We start from the raw sequence: 18,033 nt of genomic DNA on the forward strand, positions 1-18,033 counted from the left end.
AGACTGAGAGTTATTCCAGGTAACTAGTGGGATGAATCCTTCATCTTGCAACCCAGGTGGTTTCATTTTTGCCTTTTCAGAGCAGCCTACTACACAAGGAGATGAAGAATGGCACTTCTTTTCCTTAAACCTCTCTTCAATGCAACCTCAGTTCCCACAGCTTAGCCAAGTCCCTGCAAATAAGAATATTTAACCCTTCTACTACTGAAATTTTGGATAACCTGCTGTTCAAACGTGCAATGGAGTCAGGATTCTTATCTTACTGAGCTGCTTGCTGAGGTATGCAGAATATTTACTATATCCAGGAGGCCACTTATGCAAAATGGCACCAGATTAAACTTCAAAAAATTTCCTTCAGCCCATTTTCCCCCTTCTTTAAATAAGCAAATAGCAAATGTCCAGGTGAAAAATAAAAGCAACCCTAGAAACTTTTGTTCCTTTCACTGAGTTTCCACCTTGAAAGTGAAGATCATAGAATCATAGAATTGGCTGGGTTGGAAGGGACCTCAGAGATCATCAAGTCCAACCCTTGATCCACTACCGCTGCAGTTACTAGACCAAGGCACTGAGTGCCACATCCAGTCTCTTCTTAAATATCTCCAGGGATGGAGAATCCACCACTTCCCTGGGCAGCCCATTCCAATGTCTGATCACCCTCTCGGTAAAGAAATTCTTTCTAATATCCAACCTAAACCTCCTATGGTTCTTACTTAGCTCTGCTTGCTAGAGCAACCAGCTGTAAGGCAAACTTCCTCAAGCAGAAATGAAAAGCAATACATGAAATTAACATCACATCTTTGTATTTAATACAAAGACAAGCTTCCCTCTAACTAATACAATGTAATTTGTTAATTCTTCCATTTTAAGTAGCAAAAAAATCTCCCAGTAAATATGCAAAATAACAGGAAAAAGATGGTGATTTTTACTGTAGCCCTTAGTAGCACCTGGAGATAAAAAATGCCTTCCTTTTTTCTTGCCTTCAAGCCAGAGGAAGAATGAAAGAATAGCTTTAGCAACTTAAGAAGTGATATAACTCTGATTTAGGACAGACTACCTCATACTTAGCTGGAACTTGAACAAATGAAGACTGAAAATACAAACCATAGCCAAGAACACCTGTGATTCCTGACTTTAAGCCTGTCACTCTCCTTAGAGAAAACTGGTTCAGTGGAAAAAGAGAAGACTGGACTGGCCAGGTGCTCTAGGTTCCCTCAAAGTATCGTGCGTTTTCAGTACATTATTAATGATAATAAACGAAAGTTTAAATAACATACAAAATAGTTATCCTAGGTAAAAACATATTATAAATACAATCATCTTAACTTGCACAGTGACACCATTTATCAACACTTGCAGTTTTTGTTTTTGAAAGAAGATCAAACTTATATCAATGACAGAGTCATTTTTCCATACCAGACTCCTGTTCACCAAGTCAGCAAACAGTTCATGCCTACTCCTTACCCAAATCTTGCACTTTGACAATGTACTTGCCTGTAATGCATTCCATCTGAAATTACTTTGGAACTTCCAACAAAAAACCAAACCAAAACAAAAATCAAAATGTTTTAAAACTTTTCTGGTCTACAGCTCTTCTTATTAATTCATTAGAAATTTCACAGAATCATAAAATTTCCTGCAAGTCCCCAAAATTAAGATTCACTGAACTGCCAGATTTAGAATTACAAATGCAAACTTTCACCCCTTTGTTGTTTGTGAACCCCCTTGGTTTGTTTTTAAATTTCAAGGGAGCTATTATCCTCTGAAATAGTCCCTCTGATTTATAGTCTTTCAGAAGAGTGCAAAAGAATTGACACTCAAAAGGTGCTCAAGGTGGGCTGACAAGGCCAGCAATTGTAGCTGAGAGCCAAAGAGCTGGGTCCCTCTCTCCAAATCCCCTTTCACTCATTTTTTATGCTTTTTTTGGACACAATTTGCCTCCCCACTTCTTTTCCTTCCACCTCAACACCAGTTGTTCTCTCACAGAATTTTCAGCCCACTACACCTTTCCTAGGACTATGAGTATGCACTTTTTTTAAATTCAACTAAATAAATATTTTATTTAATGAGTAGAAAGCAATGACAAAAAGCTTCTTACCCTTCACAGAGAAGAGTTCAAAGAGAGTGCAAACTGAAACACTTTTTTACTGTGAGGGTGAGCAAGGACTTGCAGAAGTTGCCCAGAAAGGTTGTGGAGTCTCCATCAAATAAGAAACGTGTGTTTGTGTTTATGGATATAGTGTGTAAAATATGACTGGAAAATTTTCATAAATCTTTATAGAGACTTTGTACTCAAGATTTCAGGGAAATGGTGAATGAAACTTGAGGATGCTGATCTTATCTTTCAGAGGGAAAAATTCATTTTTACTCAAATAAATTAGCCACTGAACTTGTTGATTTTCCCAGAAAATTGTTTTTGTGTTCACAGAGGGAGTTTTACTGTTTTGTTGATAACAAAGCCAACGATGCAAGCACTTCAATAAAGGACACAGCTTTAGCTCAGAGCTGAGACAGGTATGCCCAGGATCTACATTTGAAGTAGTTTTTCCATTTTGATCAACTTTTTATTTACACAATGCACTGAACTACCATACTTTAAAAAACAACTTCATGGTACTATGACACACCAGAGTAATTATTACAAAATATTTTGATTAAGACAAGAAACTTTAGATGGGGTGTTTTATTGCTCACCTACCTGACTGAAAAACTTCTGACAACTCTTTTGTTTCAAAGAACAAAAACCCTACACACATTTTTAAAACACATTTTTATTCACATACTTTCAGGTTGCTCAAGCCAAAATGTATATTATGATTTTGCTATGTCCTTTCCTGGCTTATACTCTACTATGTACTTTCATGCATTTATTTTTCACACTCACACACACACAAACATACACACACATATAAACATCAAAAAGCCTAAGCCAAATTTGCAGTGTTTGTGTAACAGCAATCCTTCTGGTAGCTACAAGAGCTCCCAGTCATGTGCACACCAAGCAGAAATCCATACAGTATTCACATACCACCAGTAGTAACATGCACATTAATACAATAATTATAAAAATTGTATTCTAAGCTAATTAAAAACTCCCATAGATAGGGTTGTTTTGACTTTCAATTTTTGAGGGTCTTTTTTTTTTTTTGCTTAACTACATTTTAAAAATGTATTTCCATGCCTGATTACGCAGTAATCCTTTCCTAAGAATTTTGGCTTCTGAGGCTTGGATAGGTAGTCTTCCTACTTTGCTAACTTCTAGGGGGAATCCTTGGTAATTTTTCATAAATTCCTGTGAAGTAGTAGGGATATTAATCAGATTATGTCAGAAAGGATGCCAAAAGAATGAGGTATGGCACGTGTAGATACACAGTACCAAGAAACTAGAGTGACTTAAGACTGGGAAGGAAGGTTTCCTGGAAAGCAGGAAAGAAGGAAGATAGAAGATGCTGCCACTTCATACAGTACATCCATGTCTATGCAAAACCCCACCACCACCACAAAATACATCCCCCATGATTGAGAGGCCAGCTTAGACATGGATGTCCAAACACCCCTCATTATGTGGCACAAAGGTGCATGAAGGAAAAAAAGAAAAAGTTGCTATGGTTGATGCACTTCAATAAGAGACTAAAATTGCAAGCAAGAAGTTAGGAAATGAAGGCACCAAGGTCAGCTATTGCACAAGAGTAAAAGAAAACAACAGGGGGAACCTTCTCTGTGTCCTTATAACTTTGAGAAGTACATTTGAACTAGATTGACACTTTTGATGATTGATAGATAAATAGATTGATAGATATTACACGAGGGCTCAATGATGCACAAGCCCTCCAGGTCTACTTAACAAAGAGCTAAATCCTTATTGCCATCAGCAGGAGATTTAATGACCCCAGAAGAAATTTATCAAATCACACACTGCCTCATTCTTCTCATTGTACAAGCTGGACACCATATCAAGAGCCTATTTTCTTCCTTCTAGGTTCTACTTCATGAAAATAAATCAATGATTGGAAGAAGATCTACTCCTTAGCAGAGACTTCAAAGAGTCTGCCACGCACCCTTGTTGTTTATCAGGTATTAAAAACATTTTTAACACTTGAAACAGCTGCTTATGAAGTATGTGAAAAGCCATGCATTTTCTCTTACCCTAATAATCTAAATCATGCAGAGACAACATCACTGAGCTATCCTGACTTCTTTCTATTGAGATGCCAAGGCAAGACTAGCTACACTACCATTAATATAAATTATAGATTTTATATTTATTATACAAAAATAGGGAGGTACCAGAAAGACTCTCCTGTGATGACAAAGATATCAATATACAGTCCTTGTGAAAGTCCTGGTCCTTAATGAAGGAAACTGTCTCTAAGAAATGCACCATGATCCTTTCCAGCTTCCTCACCAACTTCCCAAAATATTGTAAAGCCACTTTGTCTTTGCTGAAAGATGAAGCAGATGTTCTACCCAGCGCAAAGCCCTGGAGATGCTTGATGGGGGGTGACTGACCTGAATGAATTGTACTCTCAAATAAGGCTGTCAAAGCGTGATGACACAATGATACTCATCCTTTAGGAGGAGTATGTTTACATCACTTGTATCTGTGTTCATTAAGAATTATGACTTGGAGGGTGGAGAAGAAGCCTGATTCAGCAGTGTCAAGAATAAAAACAACACATGAAAGTGTATAGTGGGAAACACCCTTGCATATCCTACCTAAATTATACCACGTGTAAGTAAAGTTCATTCAACTTTTTCAGATTAACAACACAGAACTTTAGAAATGGCAGAAAACACATACAAAAACATATACGTGTATATATGTATATATTGATATTTGCTTAAAAAAACAAACAGCCAAAAAAAAAAATCCCACATTTTTTTTATTTTGTGGATGTTTCTTGTTTTGTGTTGCCTTACCTTCTACTGCTCTCTTGAAGAAAACTTTACAGCTGCCACATGTAACCACACCATAATGACATCCAGATGCCTCATCTCCACACACCAAACACACTTTGGAAGGTCTTGAAGATCCAGTTGATACACTTCTCAGTGAAGAGCTGGAGGGAAAAAAAAAAAAACAACAAACCAAACAAAACAGCTATGAATATTTCAAATCAAACTGGTCATAATAGAACCTTCAATTAAGAATTTATAACTGGCATATTACTCAAAGCACCTAACAATTAGGAAACCACAACTCTTTCTGGCAGTACCTGGTTGAATATATGAATTGTTTTAATTAATCAGTGCAATATTTTTATTGTCTGTTCCAAAACACCCCTAACATATCAGTGTGGAAGTGACAAGTTACCATAAGTGCAGTGGAATTTATTGGTAGCAGACGATTAAACTGAAAATAAACAACAAAGAAAGCACTCTGGCAGAGGCTCCAGAGCTTTACATTTGTTTTGCTTCATTGTTTCAAGCCTGTACAGCTAAGGAATACCTAAGCTCTTAAGAGCATTTTATGGAGTAGCACAGCAAAGGGGTATGTACCCTCCTGTCTGCATTCCTGCTTACCACTGCAGGGGTCCTGGAGCTTAAATTATTCACTATACTATATTATTTGATATATATTTTTAAATATTATGAAAAAATGATTCAGTATATATTCAACATTTCAAACAGAATTATTCACTTCTGTTAAAGAACAGCTTACTTCTGAGGTAGTTTTGGAGCCTTTCCACATTCTGCAAGTGCAGTAGACCCTTCTATATAGCTGTAGGTGCCAGAAAAGCAGCATCACAAGTTCAGAAACCATCCCAAAATTTTGCAGACTGATGCATCTTGCACACCCAGCTTCAACCACCTTGTCCTTCTTAAAAGATTGCACTTTTCTGTTTTGTTTTTGGGGGTTGTTGTTTTGAGGGTTTTTTTGGTTTTTGTTTCATGATGCAGTGAGCCTCCTTTCCCCCTTCTTCCCCCCAGAACTGGAAATGCCACCACACTGTAATCAGCATGCTCAGAGAAATGTGCCAAATACTGAAAGAGATTAAAGCTTCCAACTCCCTCAATGCTTCTGGAGAGCTGGGGAGATTCTTTCCTTCCATACAACCTCTCTTTTCCAGGTAAACATAACCTCTTGCATGTCTTCACATTTTATCTCCCTGAATGCTGACAACAACTACAGAAACATCCCTAGGAGACTTTAGTGGTAAAATAATCTGAAAGTTAAAACTGCAGGTCACAGGCTATTTGTGACTGGGAAATGAAGTTCACAGGTAGTCTTAATTCAAACATAATTTAACCAGCTTGCTTAAGAAACTTCAAGTATGCACCCTTTGCCTTTCTCTAATTTTGGCTCTTCCTTTAAAGAGGTATACAGGGGCCAAGTGGTTTCTCCAGGGGCACAGGATGAATGTCACTCCAGATCAAGGACTGCAACTCCCTTGGCTTTACTGTAACATCAAATCTCAATCTCCTTTTAAATGACAGCATTCAGATCCTCAAGATGTTCCAAACAGTATTCCTGCTCTTGCCTGCTCACTCATTAGTGAGTGACCAGTTTTAGTCCTCATGCTCTCTATACTTTCATTACACAACATCACACTACTTGGTAATTGCTAGGTGATGGGAGATCCATTAGAGAGTCAGAGGAAAGCCTCACCAAATCTATGTTTAAATCACTGTGATGAGGCCACAGTTACAGCTGTGCACACTGCATTCATCTAGCCCTGAGGAAAGGTCCCTTCTACAGAATTTGCCAAGACTGTGCTGGCATTCAGCTCTGCATTTGGATTTGTTCAGGCAATGATTGCTACCTTCTCCCTCTAGTACATTTTAACCTGAATGAAAAAATTAAGCCTCTCATTTAACAAAATTCTTCAGAAGATGTTTGCTTTCTAGAAAAAATGTCAATAACCTGGGATTCTGTAATTATTCTTTCAATTTTTTTCCTTTTTATGGCAAACGCAGTATTTTGTCTGAGAAGGGAAACATTTCAATTCTGACATATCACCAAAGTATCTTGGGGCATTTGTAGTTTTGATGCTGTATGTTCCCATTTCTTCATAAGAAGCAAAATTTTCTCAGCCTTTCTACCCTGAAAAAGTAATTTTTTTTTTTAACTTCACTATCTAAAAAAGCAAAGTCTGTTAAAGAGCTCTTCCTATGGAAAAATTGAAGTTTCCAGGGTATCAGACCAGTGTGCATATTTTTTTGTTTATATATATATATATATATATATATATATACACACACACACTCCCTTTACATAGACACTGTATACATAAAATACATAAAATTATGTATTACTTTTAGCTGAAAATAAATTATCACATAGGATTTGCAGAAGGTGGGAGAAGTTTGGGGTTTTTTTAGATAGAAGCTATCCTATAAAATTTCTTACACAGATACATTATGGATGGAAGCTGTGCTAGGGGAGGTTTAAGATGGATGTTAGGAAACATTTTTTCACTGAGAGGGTTGCCAGGTATTGGAATGGCCCAGGACAGTGGTGGAGTCACCATCCCTGGAGGTATTTAAAAGGCATTTGGACCTGGTCCTTAAGGACATGGTTTAGTAGCTAGGTTATGGTGTTGGTCAAAGGTTGGACTGGATGATCTTAAAGGTCTCTTCCAACCTAAACATTCTGTGATTCTGTGATATGGGGTAAAAAAAGCCTGTGAAGACCATTGAGACAACAGTTGAGCCACAATTATTATTAAATTCCTTCCTAAACCAATCCATAGCATATTTCATACAGTGCTTCTCCAGACCAAGGCACTGAGTACAGCTGGAAGGTGAATGTACAGCTTGAATACAAATCCTGAATTCAACAACTCAGCCACAGCATCACAGATGGAAACCCAACCTTCTGGAGTAAAATTTAATTAACTCCCAGACATCCTTTTAATCCATTTAAAAGTAGAATACGTTCAAACACAAATGAGATATTTTCATCCTTAACAGGAGAAACGAACATGGAGCAATTGTCAAATACTCTGTTGCAAAAAGTGTTGATACTTAAATGTCCTTCACCTTGTGCAAGGTGAAGCTATGACTGTCTTATATTGAATAATATTTGACTTGGTTTTATGTTCTTATGTTCTCTTTCACCCATGCAACACTCAAGTATTTGCCAATTCAAAATGCTGTTCTATTACCTCCTACAAAGATAAAGTGGAGTTTGCACATACCTGCAAATAATAAAAGGCCAAGTCCAAAAAACATGCTCAAATTATATTGCTATACCTCAGATTAAGTCATTCTCCCCATGGAAGGTTTCCTTCTTAACAAAGCACACAAGGATGGTTACACTTTTTCCTTCTGTATCTCTCACATTCAGGTTGATTCCTTTCTTAGTAACTTGACCATGGTAAACAAGAGCTGCACCAAGACCTAACTGCTGAGCTAACTACCTCTTCATCTTCATTTCAAGGCCAGATATTCAGCACTTATGAGACAGAAACACATTTTATTAATTCATCAGTTCTAGTAAACCAATTATTTAATTAATCAGTATAGCTCTATGCCCTATCATATGCATAGGGAGAAACACCACACTAAACCACACTTTGAGGTGCTATTCATCCAAGCTTCAAATTAACTATTTGTCTTTTCATTAATTTTCCCCAGAAACATCCCATAAACTTACCATAAGTAATCCTAACTGATACTTCTGAAAAGTTACAGTCAGGTAATACTTAATAGGTAAAAACTGAGTGTAAAATTAAGTTAAGTATAAGAGATTTTAGCTCAAGTTTGATTTTTTAAGATGAGAAGTCACAAAAATCCAGAAAACACAAGTTATACATAATTCTTTCTGTTGAAACTACAAGAGAGGATACCATAAAAAAACCCAACCAAACAATCAGGAATTTTACAGTTGACTCAATGAACAGCAATGAGCCTACTGCCAAATATCTATTTAAAGGAGACCCTAAATCTAATTACAACCATGGGCCACAGCAGGATTGAGTCTTAAAACTTTAGACCAAGTGAAACACACTGCATTTACACATTTGCACAAACCCAAACTAGAGCCTGACAAATATTATCTGATGTTTAACAGCTTTTTTTTAAAACTTTCACACAATAGACTATCATTGAGTCAGAAAATTCCTTGTGGGCAGCAAATCAGTCTTACTACAGACTTCTAACTGAAAACCCAAGAGATGCACAGTGCTGCAGAGCTGGCTACTCATCACTGCTTCCAGAAGCCAGTGGTTTCCATAAGTTGATTGGGTGTTATTGCTTTCATGCCCCTCTCATTATTTCCTACACAAATTAAAAAACAACAACAACAACAAAAAACCCCCAAAACAAAACCCAAACACTCCCCATTCACACACACAGACAGCAGGATTCAAATACTGGAGAACTAACAGCACACCTATTTTATCACAACACTTTTACAGTCAATAACAGCATGAAGAAGTTTAATAGTGCCAAATGTATCTTCTAATGATTTGTAAAATGGTGGCTGAGATGGCTTCAGTAACATTTGTCACGTTGTAGGGTGTGTGATGAGGAATAAGCCTGATTTACTGTCCTCAGCAGTGCAAATGCTGGCAGTTAAATGCTGACCTTGACTAGCCACTGCCATCAAGCTCGTTTGTGTGTCTGCAAGTTGGCTTTAGTAATAGTTATATGGAGAATTAATTAGAAATAACAGATTTTGTAAAGAAAAGTCAATAAGCCCACAGATAATCCAGCATTTTAAAAGCTGATTATACAGGTTATTATGCTTTGCAAATCAGATGTCATACAGGAGCACAGCTTAAACAAACGATGCCTCTCTGATGCTAAAATGAAACACTCCAAGGAAGCATAAGCCACAATATGAATCCCAAACTCATTTATTCCAAGTTCTTTTATTGTTTTGAGATCTAGTTGAGTCCTTTTAAATTCCATGTCATTGACTTTTTGATACAGAAACAGAGAAGGAACCTGGGTATAACTCTGCAAATACAGTTACATGAAAACTAAGGTAGAAAGTTGAGATCAGCATCATACTTTCAACAAAAGAAAAAACCTCAACCTTTTAGAGGAAGCATCCTAAAGCTTAGGATGCAGAGATTGTCAGTGTCTTCCTTCTACACTCTCATTTCTGAAGGGCTGTAACCTCCATCAAGAATCTTCTCCTGGGGACTCTGCCCACACAGATGGAGAAACCAACCTTCCTGTGGCCCAAAACAACAGGATATTTCAGTGGGATTTCCCAGCCATCATGTGGACAGTCTGACCACAGCACAGCCTGCCTTTCACACCCCAAGGAAGCTCAGACAGTCAGGAGATGGCCAAGAGCTGGCCAAGTGTTCCACGGGCACCCAGTGCCATTTGTGCACCCCCAGCAATGCACCCTCATGGTTGGTCCTCAAGAACCTCAACCCAGCAGGATGGGACAAGAAACTCCCATGCTGAATAATGGGACTCATGATGACTGATAGGACCTTATAACTATGAATTACTGGACTTCATAACCTGATGCTAAAATCAAGAGACTGCTTCCCAAGTTTATGCTACCCTGGAAATACACTCCTTTCCCCCTCCAAACAGTCCCCTGAATTTTTAGTGGTTTCCACAGCTAATCTTACATCCCTAAGTGTTTCCTTTACCTTGTCACTTCTCTAGCAGCTTTCCTAATATCTTCCTTTCTTCTCCTCATGCACTCAGCCACCACAGTATACAGTATAACCACCTCCTCTTCATGCTGCCTCCATTATTTTTGTAGGCGTTCATCTAAGACTAAATAATTTCACTACTCAAGATAACTCTACCATTTCTTTCAAATATGTTAAAATGATCAAAAGTTTTTCAATATATTATTTGACTACTACACAGTGTTGCTGGGTGACAACCTCCACCAGCAACACGTATTATCTCCTAGATTTTGCTCCATGCTGTTAGTTTTAACTGTTAATATTAAGATTTAACCAGTATCAGTTTTGCCTTGTGTAGCCCCTATTCTTTAGAAAGCTCCACTGCAGGAGGGCACCCAGGCTCTCTCCTGTAACTACTTGCATAAAGCAGATAAGCAGACTGGAAAATTATATTTCTTAAATGTCAGACCATATAAACCAGTCTTCTTGTCAGCAGACCAAGCAAGCACAGAGAAGTGAAAAGGTGCAGAGATGAAATGGTCAGATTCTCACAGGAAAAGGCAGTGACATGGGACCTCATGAAAGGTGAGCTAAGGAAGGACAGCAGGGACCAACCCGATCCTGATCCTCAGAAGCATCACTCCTGAACACAGGCAGAGCAACATTTACCCTCTGACACTGGCAGAGAGGCAGACAAATTGCTAAATAACCTTGCTGCAAATTCTGTTGGTTGAGTTCCTCAGGGTATTATCCTGCTCCTATGGTGATGAAGACAGACAATACAGAAATGCCTTTCTTTCAAGATTTTTTTCTCTTGTTAAGAGCAAAGTTTTAAAAATCAAACAACAGCAAAACAAACAAAAAACCAAAATCTTCAAGACTCAAAAATCTTTAGCAAGGTTAAATATTTTAGGAAAGCTAAGTGCATTGTTAAGTGAGTATCATAGATGACAGACACCAAGTGTAACATCTGATACAGTGCATGTTTACTCTCACATTTATGAGTAACATTATTTCCTTCATAAGCAGTTCGGGGTTTTTTGTGTTTGTTTTTTTTTTAATGTGTTCTCTCTACTAGAATAAGAAAGGTAACATAAAAACATCCAGTGAAAATATACTTTCAATGTGAAATATTCAGGAAAATCATTTAAGGAAGAAAAGTAATCTAGAAAATAGTATCTCCCCATGTTATAAATCAATTATTTTTGAAACATCCCTAATTTCAGGATCCTGAAACTCTTACTTGCATTACCATTTATGTAGTTCTGTTTGGTTTGTTTCAGGTGGTGATGAAGTACTTATGCAATTTTCTATTACATGCTATAATTTTAAAAAAAGGTCTACCAGTATCTCAACAAATTAAACTTATATTGCTACCTACAAGTTTGAAGGCATATTTTTAGGAAACATATTTTAAAAAACAGACAAATTTAGTAGCTCTAATAGTACTTTTAATTTAGTGGCTTGTGTCAATTACATTTTTTTTTAAAGCACAAATGTATTACAGTAAAGGACTGAAAACTTCTAATTGTTTGAGATTCAACTACTCCAATCCTAATACAAATGTAGAGATTAGAAAATGAGTTTAGGCTTTGGGTTTGGTTTTTTTGCCTCTTAAGAAATGCTCAGTATGTTGGAAAATGTAGAAACTGGAGGGGAAAGCACATTCAGTTCAGAGAAACCAAATTGAGAAATGAGAGAGTTTCTTTCCTCAGCACTCCAGTAACACTGAGTTACTTTATTTAGCAATACCTATGGCTCACATATCACACTTTCATACCTGGATCCTAATTATGGCAACAAGAAAAGTCTGAAGTTCACTGATAACACAAAAGACTCCATCCTTTCTCCCAAGCACCCCAAATCTAAAAATATTCACTGAGGATTAGAAAGAAAACCAACCAAATCACAAAACAAAACCAAGCTAAACCCATTGAAATTACAGTGTTTATCCTGCAAATAGAAGCTGATGGGTTCTCCTGTGCTGTAGTCACCAGTGAACAGGTTCCTGTATTTAGTCTGACCTTAAGGCATATGTTGATTTTACAAAATGAAGCAAGTGTACTAAGCTCCTTCAGTTTCCATTTACCTTAGTGGATGCTGACAAGACCCAGCATTTTCCTCAATCCAGCTGAAAGCCTTGACTTTTCCTTGACCTTCTTTACAGAATCTTTTGGTAGCAACTATAGTTGGCTCTTTCAATTCTACCTCAAAATAATTTGTTAACTACAAAAAAATCTAAACCTGAACATAAACTAAAGTGTGTTCTGGTGGACTGAAACTGAGGGGCACTTATCTCCTAGAGAAATAAACTATTTTTTCCCACTGCTTTAGTGATCAGAGAAGTATAACTAATATTCTAATAGTAATAACTAATATACTCCTGCAATGCACTTTTCTGCTCCAACTCCTGTCACAATGTTAACACGATCCAACTGCTCCAGGAAATAAAACTTACCTATTCTGCAGTTTTTGTAGTGCATAAATACAGCTATCTATTGAAATGGAATGGTTGACCCAGGTGGGAAATTGTCTATCAGGACCAAACCTCCACCTTTGAAAGCCAGAGAACAGCAGTAACCCTCATAGCATATTTGCTCTGAATTTTTCATATTTGGGCAACCTATAGAATTAGTGCAGTTTAAATGCATGCAATGTTGGTATTTGTGCTGCTGTTTATAAATTGCTATGTATTGTATAGCAAGATAAGGCAGGAACAGTTTATCTGGAAAATGATCTGGTTAATTATTGAAAGTCTATTGGGGGGGGAATAATGAGTTACTTTAACTCCTCCTTTTCCTGCACCTGCTCACCTGCCACACCTGAAAGAGACACAGCTTTGAAAATCCAATTTTTCACAGCACCATCTCATCTTCCACCACTGAAAAACAGGTAAACTCATCATGCATCCTGGTGACTCCCATACCAGAGCACAGCAGTGTTTACTCAGTGAGGATCTGCTGCCTTCTTGCTCAGTGAAACTTTAAAACTCCATAAACAGCAGAGGTTCAAGTGAAGTTTACCTGAGGGGGGCACCAGTGGGAAATCATCACCATGAGGAACTGCAAGCAAGACAAAACTACCCAACTCTTCGGTTCTGCCATTGAGGACTTCTATGCCAATGAAAAATTCAACAAGAAGGAAAGAAAAAGATACATAGAAGCCAAATGCAGAGAGAGGCTACCTCTTATAACATCTCTAAAAAGCTCTTTTTTAAATAAATCTCACTGCCAGTTTCAAGTTCTTCCCTCAGAGCTCAAACAAACAAATCCTAAAAATATTTTACTTTGCTTGAAAGCTTTATTTTACCAGACTCTTCTTACAGCAACCTGAAACTACATTGATGACCTATGCATTGACCATTTTCAACTGTAAGTAATGTCATTCTGTTGCAGAGACAAATCCAGCTGATATGTCCTAAATGAATACCTATATTGAAAATATTAGCTTATAACAGAAGAAGCTTGGTCCAGTTGCAAGTCCTTGCCTATTTGTTTTATCTTCTGAGAGATTAATATGATTACAAAGAAATCCACCACACCATTAATGCCCTAACCACACAATAATAAAAGTTGGCAAGAGTTCCATAATCAAATAAAAATTAAAAGATAGATTTTTTTCATAATGGTAAAAAGTGAACTGAATTGCTACCCCCAGTCTACTGAGGATTAAATACCAGAGTAGAAAAGAAACCTCCAGAGCAACCATGAAACCATAGGGGGAAAATGCACCAAAGCCCAAAAAAAAGGTTACCATGGGAACAAAGGCTATTTTCCAACTTGTAAAATAAAAGCCCCAGTATGGCAGACCTTTACTCATAAGAGCAATCCCACAGGCTCTAAGAGGCAACCTGTATAATTATTGCTTGAGCTGAAAGAATCTAATGGAGGGGAGGAGGGGGGAAAGGGGCGTTTGCCCTTTCAACTCCCTTCTGTGTCCCCCACATCCAACAAGGAAAGATTAAGTCTGGATGCTGAAAGAATATTAGCATTACAGCACCAGTGCATCTATATTATAATTCCACATAGGAACAGAGAACAGGAAAGCTTGCACACTTACCTAAACTTCATAAATAAGACGTAAGAAAAACAAGGAAGGCAACACAGAGCTCACTAATTCTTTTAGTAGGAATTACCAACACAGAAATGAGCAGTAAGACTCAAGTCCATAAGTGTATCTGATAAGTTCCTGACATGTACATTTCAAATCTTGAAATGTGCAGTGATTTCTGCATGCATTGCAAAATAGAAAGCTGGAGAAGTAAGTAATTCACTCAAGATGATCTTACTAATCAAAAGGTAATAATAAACTTAGTAAGTTTAGGCACAGTGCTTTGTGTTCTGCTTGAAGTTTCTAGCTTGGCACTTGTTTCAGATGACACAGTCAAAGTCAGACTAAGATTTTACCACTGCCTCTGCTTACCAGATACTTTAATAGGGAAATAGTCACACTATTTAGAAATATCTTCTGTGATTTCTGAAACCACTATTTAAAATAATGAAGGCCACATTCTAACAAACATTTTCCCCTTTTAAGAAATGCAAGCTATTTTTTTTTAATCCATACAATTGTTCCTTGATACAAAAAATAAGACTATCACAGCTCTTGGATGGGGAACTGCACAGATGTTTGTGGAGTCTGTAAACTGGTCCCTTCCCTCTTGCTTGGGTCCCATGGCCCAAAAAAGCATATTCCCAAAACTAGAAGGTGGAAAAGCCGTGGTGAAATCCACTTCCATCTCCTTAACTGTTTTGTTAACCCCTTCATGGGCTTTTCATACCTTTTGACAGTGTTATAAAAAGACAGCCATGATGTTTGAGGAACATGCCAGGATTACAGCAAGCAGAATAGACCTGCATTGAGTAGGCAGCACATGGCAAACAGATGCAGGATTCATAGCTTTCAGCTTCTGAGAGCAGGAAAACAAGCAAAGAAGGCAAAATGGGATAGGTATTGGGACAGACCCTTCACGTGGCCTCTTTCTGTGAGTGGTGAGGCTGGCTCTATAGCAACAATCCCTCATTTTTCTGACCCTGGCTTCTCTGCTTGGCCAATGAGATCTCCAGTGGCCTTTGCCTGTGCCTATCTGCAAACATCACCTACCCTAGGATGCACTTCCCAGACCCTCTGACTCTCAGAATGCTTACCAAGAGTTTGCAGTTGGATTTCCTCCAATACCTTAGCAAGTTCTCTTTCCATTATGTCTCAAATGAGGTATCTAAGATAAAGGTGCCACTTTAAGGCACAGGATGAAGAGCTGACAGTCTGGAAATACAAAGTGAAACCCAAACTCATCACATGCTTTAAGGCCCAGGTGTGAAATCCCATGTATAACCTGTGCTTCTTCACCAGCACAATGTGAAGTTCCTCTGTTAACAGGACAGCTTTCCACAGAGAAGTCTCTTGTTTTCACAGTGTATTCACCAACCAGGGTGAAATAAGAAAACTTCTATCTTCTCTTCAGTGCAAAGAAGCAGGTGTGCAACTCTCCTCCTGCCTTACCTTCAAGGAGGCAAACATCCATCCTGCACAGCTCTGGCAACTATTTGAGTAATTGCTTAGTCTACAACGAGTAGCAACTGGTAAGGGGCTCAGTGGTATCTTCTCAGAAAAATACACTGATAGAAAAAACAAAGCTTTAAAAGTATTGTGATCCTAGTTCAGCCTCTGAATACTATCACAGGTGGAACAGCCCTCTTAGCCTTCAAATCTGCTTGTAAAACTTGTGAGCAGCAGGGTACACAGCAAGAAGAAGGCTCCGTTTAAGACAGGGACATCATTTCCCACATGTCCCACCTCTGGTACATGAAGTAACATTTTGCAGAGATCTTAACTTTTATATTTACACCAAGGTGAAGTACAACCATTCCTGTCGTTGCTCATTTTGATGAGCACATCTATTTGTACACTCCAAGTCCCTCTTTTTTCCTTTGCCTGTCGTTTATGTGGAGGATCAGGCAGCATAAGCAAAAAAGAGAGATACATTAGTATCTCATTACTGACTGTTCAACAGCCCTGTTTCTTATCCTGCCATTGTAGAAGGAATCCTTCCTCCCAACTTAGAAATCCAGGTAAGCTGAATGACTCAGGGCAAGGAGGTAGGAAGGTAGAAGGGGGGAGGAGATAGAGAAGGCAGATGTGAGCCACTGATCTTTGTAAAGCTTCCCTCTCTTCACTTCTTTTGAAATGCACACATAGAAAAAATGCTTTCAACTAATCATCACAATCACCACTTAGACAGTCACTGCATCCTTGCATCTACAAGAACAATTATGAAGATAACCCTGCTTGAGCATCTTATCTTATACTCCAGCACATACATAACCTGCAAGTGTGCAAATGCACCTACTGCACTCATGCTGTACAGCCCTAGAGTGATTTGCATTTTTTAATTTTACATTCCCCTTAGACTTGAATAGAATTACATCTGTTTTAGACAAAGGGAGATCGTGGCAGAGTTTAGGTCTTAAAACAAAACAGCATCAGATCTGAAATGCAGTGATTCAGAGATCGCCACAAAAAAGTGAAGACCCCCTAGAAGAAGTACTATTGAACCCTGGAAGATAGGGGTTTTTAGAAACTAGATCTACAGCTAATATTCAAGAATCCCTTTTGAAATCAGTACTACTTACAAAATAGAAAATCTCTGTTCCCATTAACTAAATAAAAATTCTATTGACAGCCTGTAGAAATAGAAGGTGAAATCAATTGTATGTGTATTTTTAAAACATTCCAAACCCCAAGTCCTTTCAACTCCCCTTTCCCTATTTTCACAGCAAGTGTAACCACTGACATTCAATACAGTTATACTGTATTAAATAACTATAGATTTTAACTTTCAAATCAATTAAAATACCCCTCCATTATATGTCAGAGTGACAAGTAATAGCCTGCTGAGTGCCATGGAAAATTTTGGTCAAATAGCAGATGAGGGCTGCAATCACTGACTGATACCTAGAGCAAAGGCTTTTGGTAATGCTCCCACAAGCAATCACAACTGCTGACAAAGTTCAAATTTGTCTTGACAGGATTGTCAAGGCAAACTAGAAACGTTCATAATTGTGAGTCAAAGAATTCATTTTTATTCAGCTGAAATTCACTCTGCTGCTCACATACTAATGATTCACAGTACCGCACCTACTGCTCTCTGGCTGAATAGCCAAAACCTATACAGCAAAAACTAAGAGAAAATGGGAGTATTAAGAAAAACACAGACTAAGGAAGTTATGCTCTGCAACTAGCACACAGCCTCATCTCCTCTCCTAAATCCTCTGCTGCCTATTGTCAAAACTCTCTTGTAATATATAGCAGGCCTTGATATTGGAAGGCAGTTTGCATTTAACTTCAGTGGGAATAAGAGCTGGTACAATAATTAAATGTACCACCATCCCTCCCATTCCTGGGGAAGGATGTTTAAGTGTTGATGCACAAACGCACGCTTCTGTAGAGGCAAACTGACAGATGAGTGTGCATAATTATGTGCTTATGC

At 38.0% G+C, this 18,033-nt stretch overlaps 1 protein-coding gene across 3 annotated transcripts in view; it reads right to left on the minus strand.

Moving 5' to 3' along the window:
* The window catches only part of NR3C2 (nuclear receptor subfamily 3 group C member 2), a 211,145-nt gene that overhangs the window by 87,007 nt on the left and 106,105 nt on the right, over nucleotides 1-18,033 (minus strand). For all 3 annotated transcript variants that reach the window (XM_030450453.1, XM_030450454.1, XM_030450456.1), the window contains exon 3: nucleotides 4,918-5,057. In XM_030450453.1, coding sequence (XP_030306313.1) covers nucleotides 4,918-5,057 — 140 coding nt within the window. The remainder of the gene's footprint in view (nucleotides 1-4,917; nucleotides 5,058-18,033) is intronic.

Source organism: Calypte anna, chromosome 4B, assembly GCF_003957555.1.
Source record: "Calypte anna isolate BGI_N300 chromosome 4B, bCalAnn1_v1.p, whole genome shotgun sequence".
Lineage (NCBI taxonomy): Eukaryota > Metazoa > Chordata > Aves > Apodiformes > Trochilidae > Calypte > Calypte anna.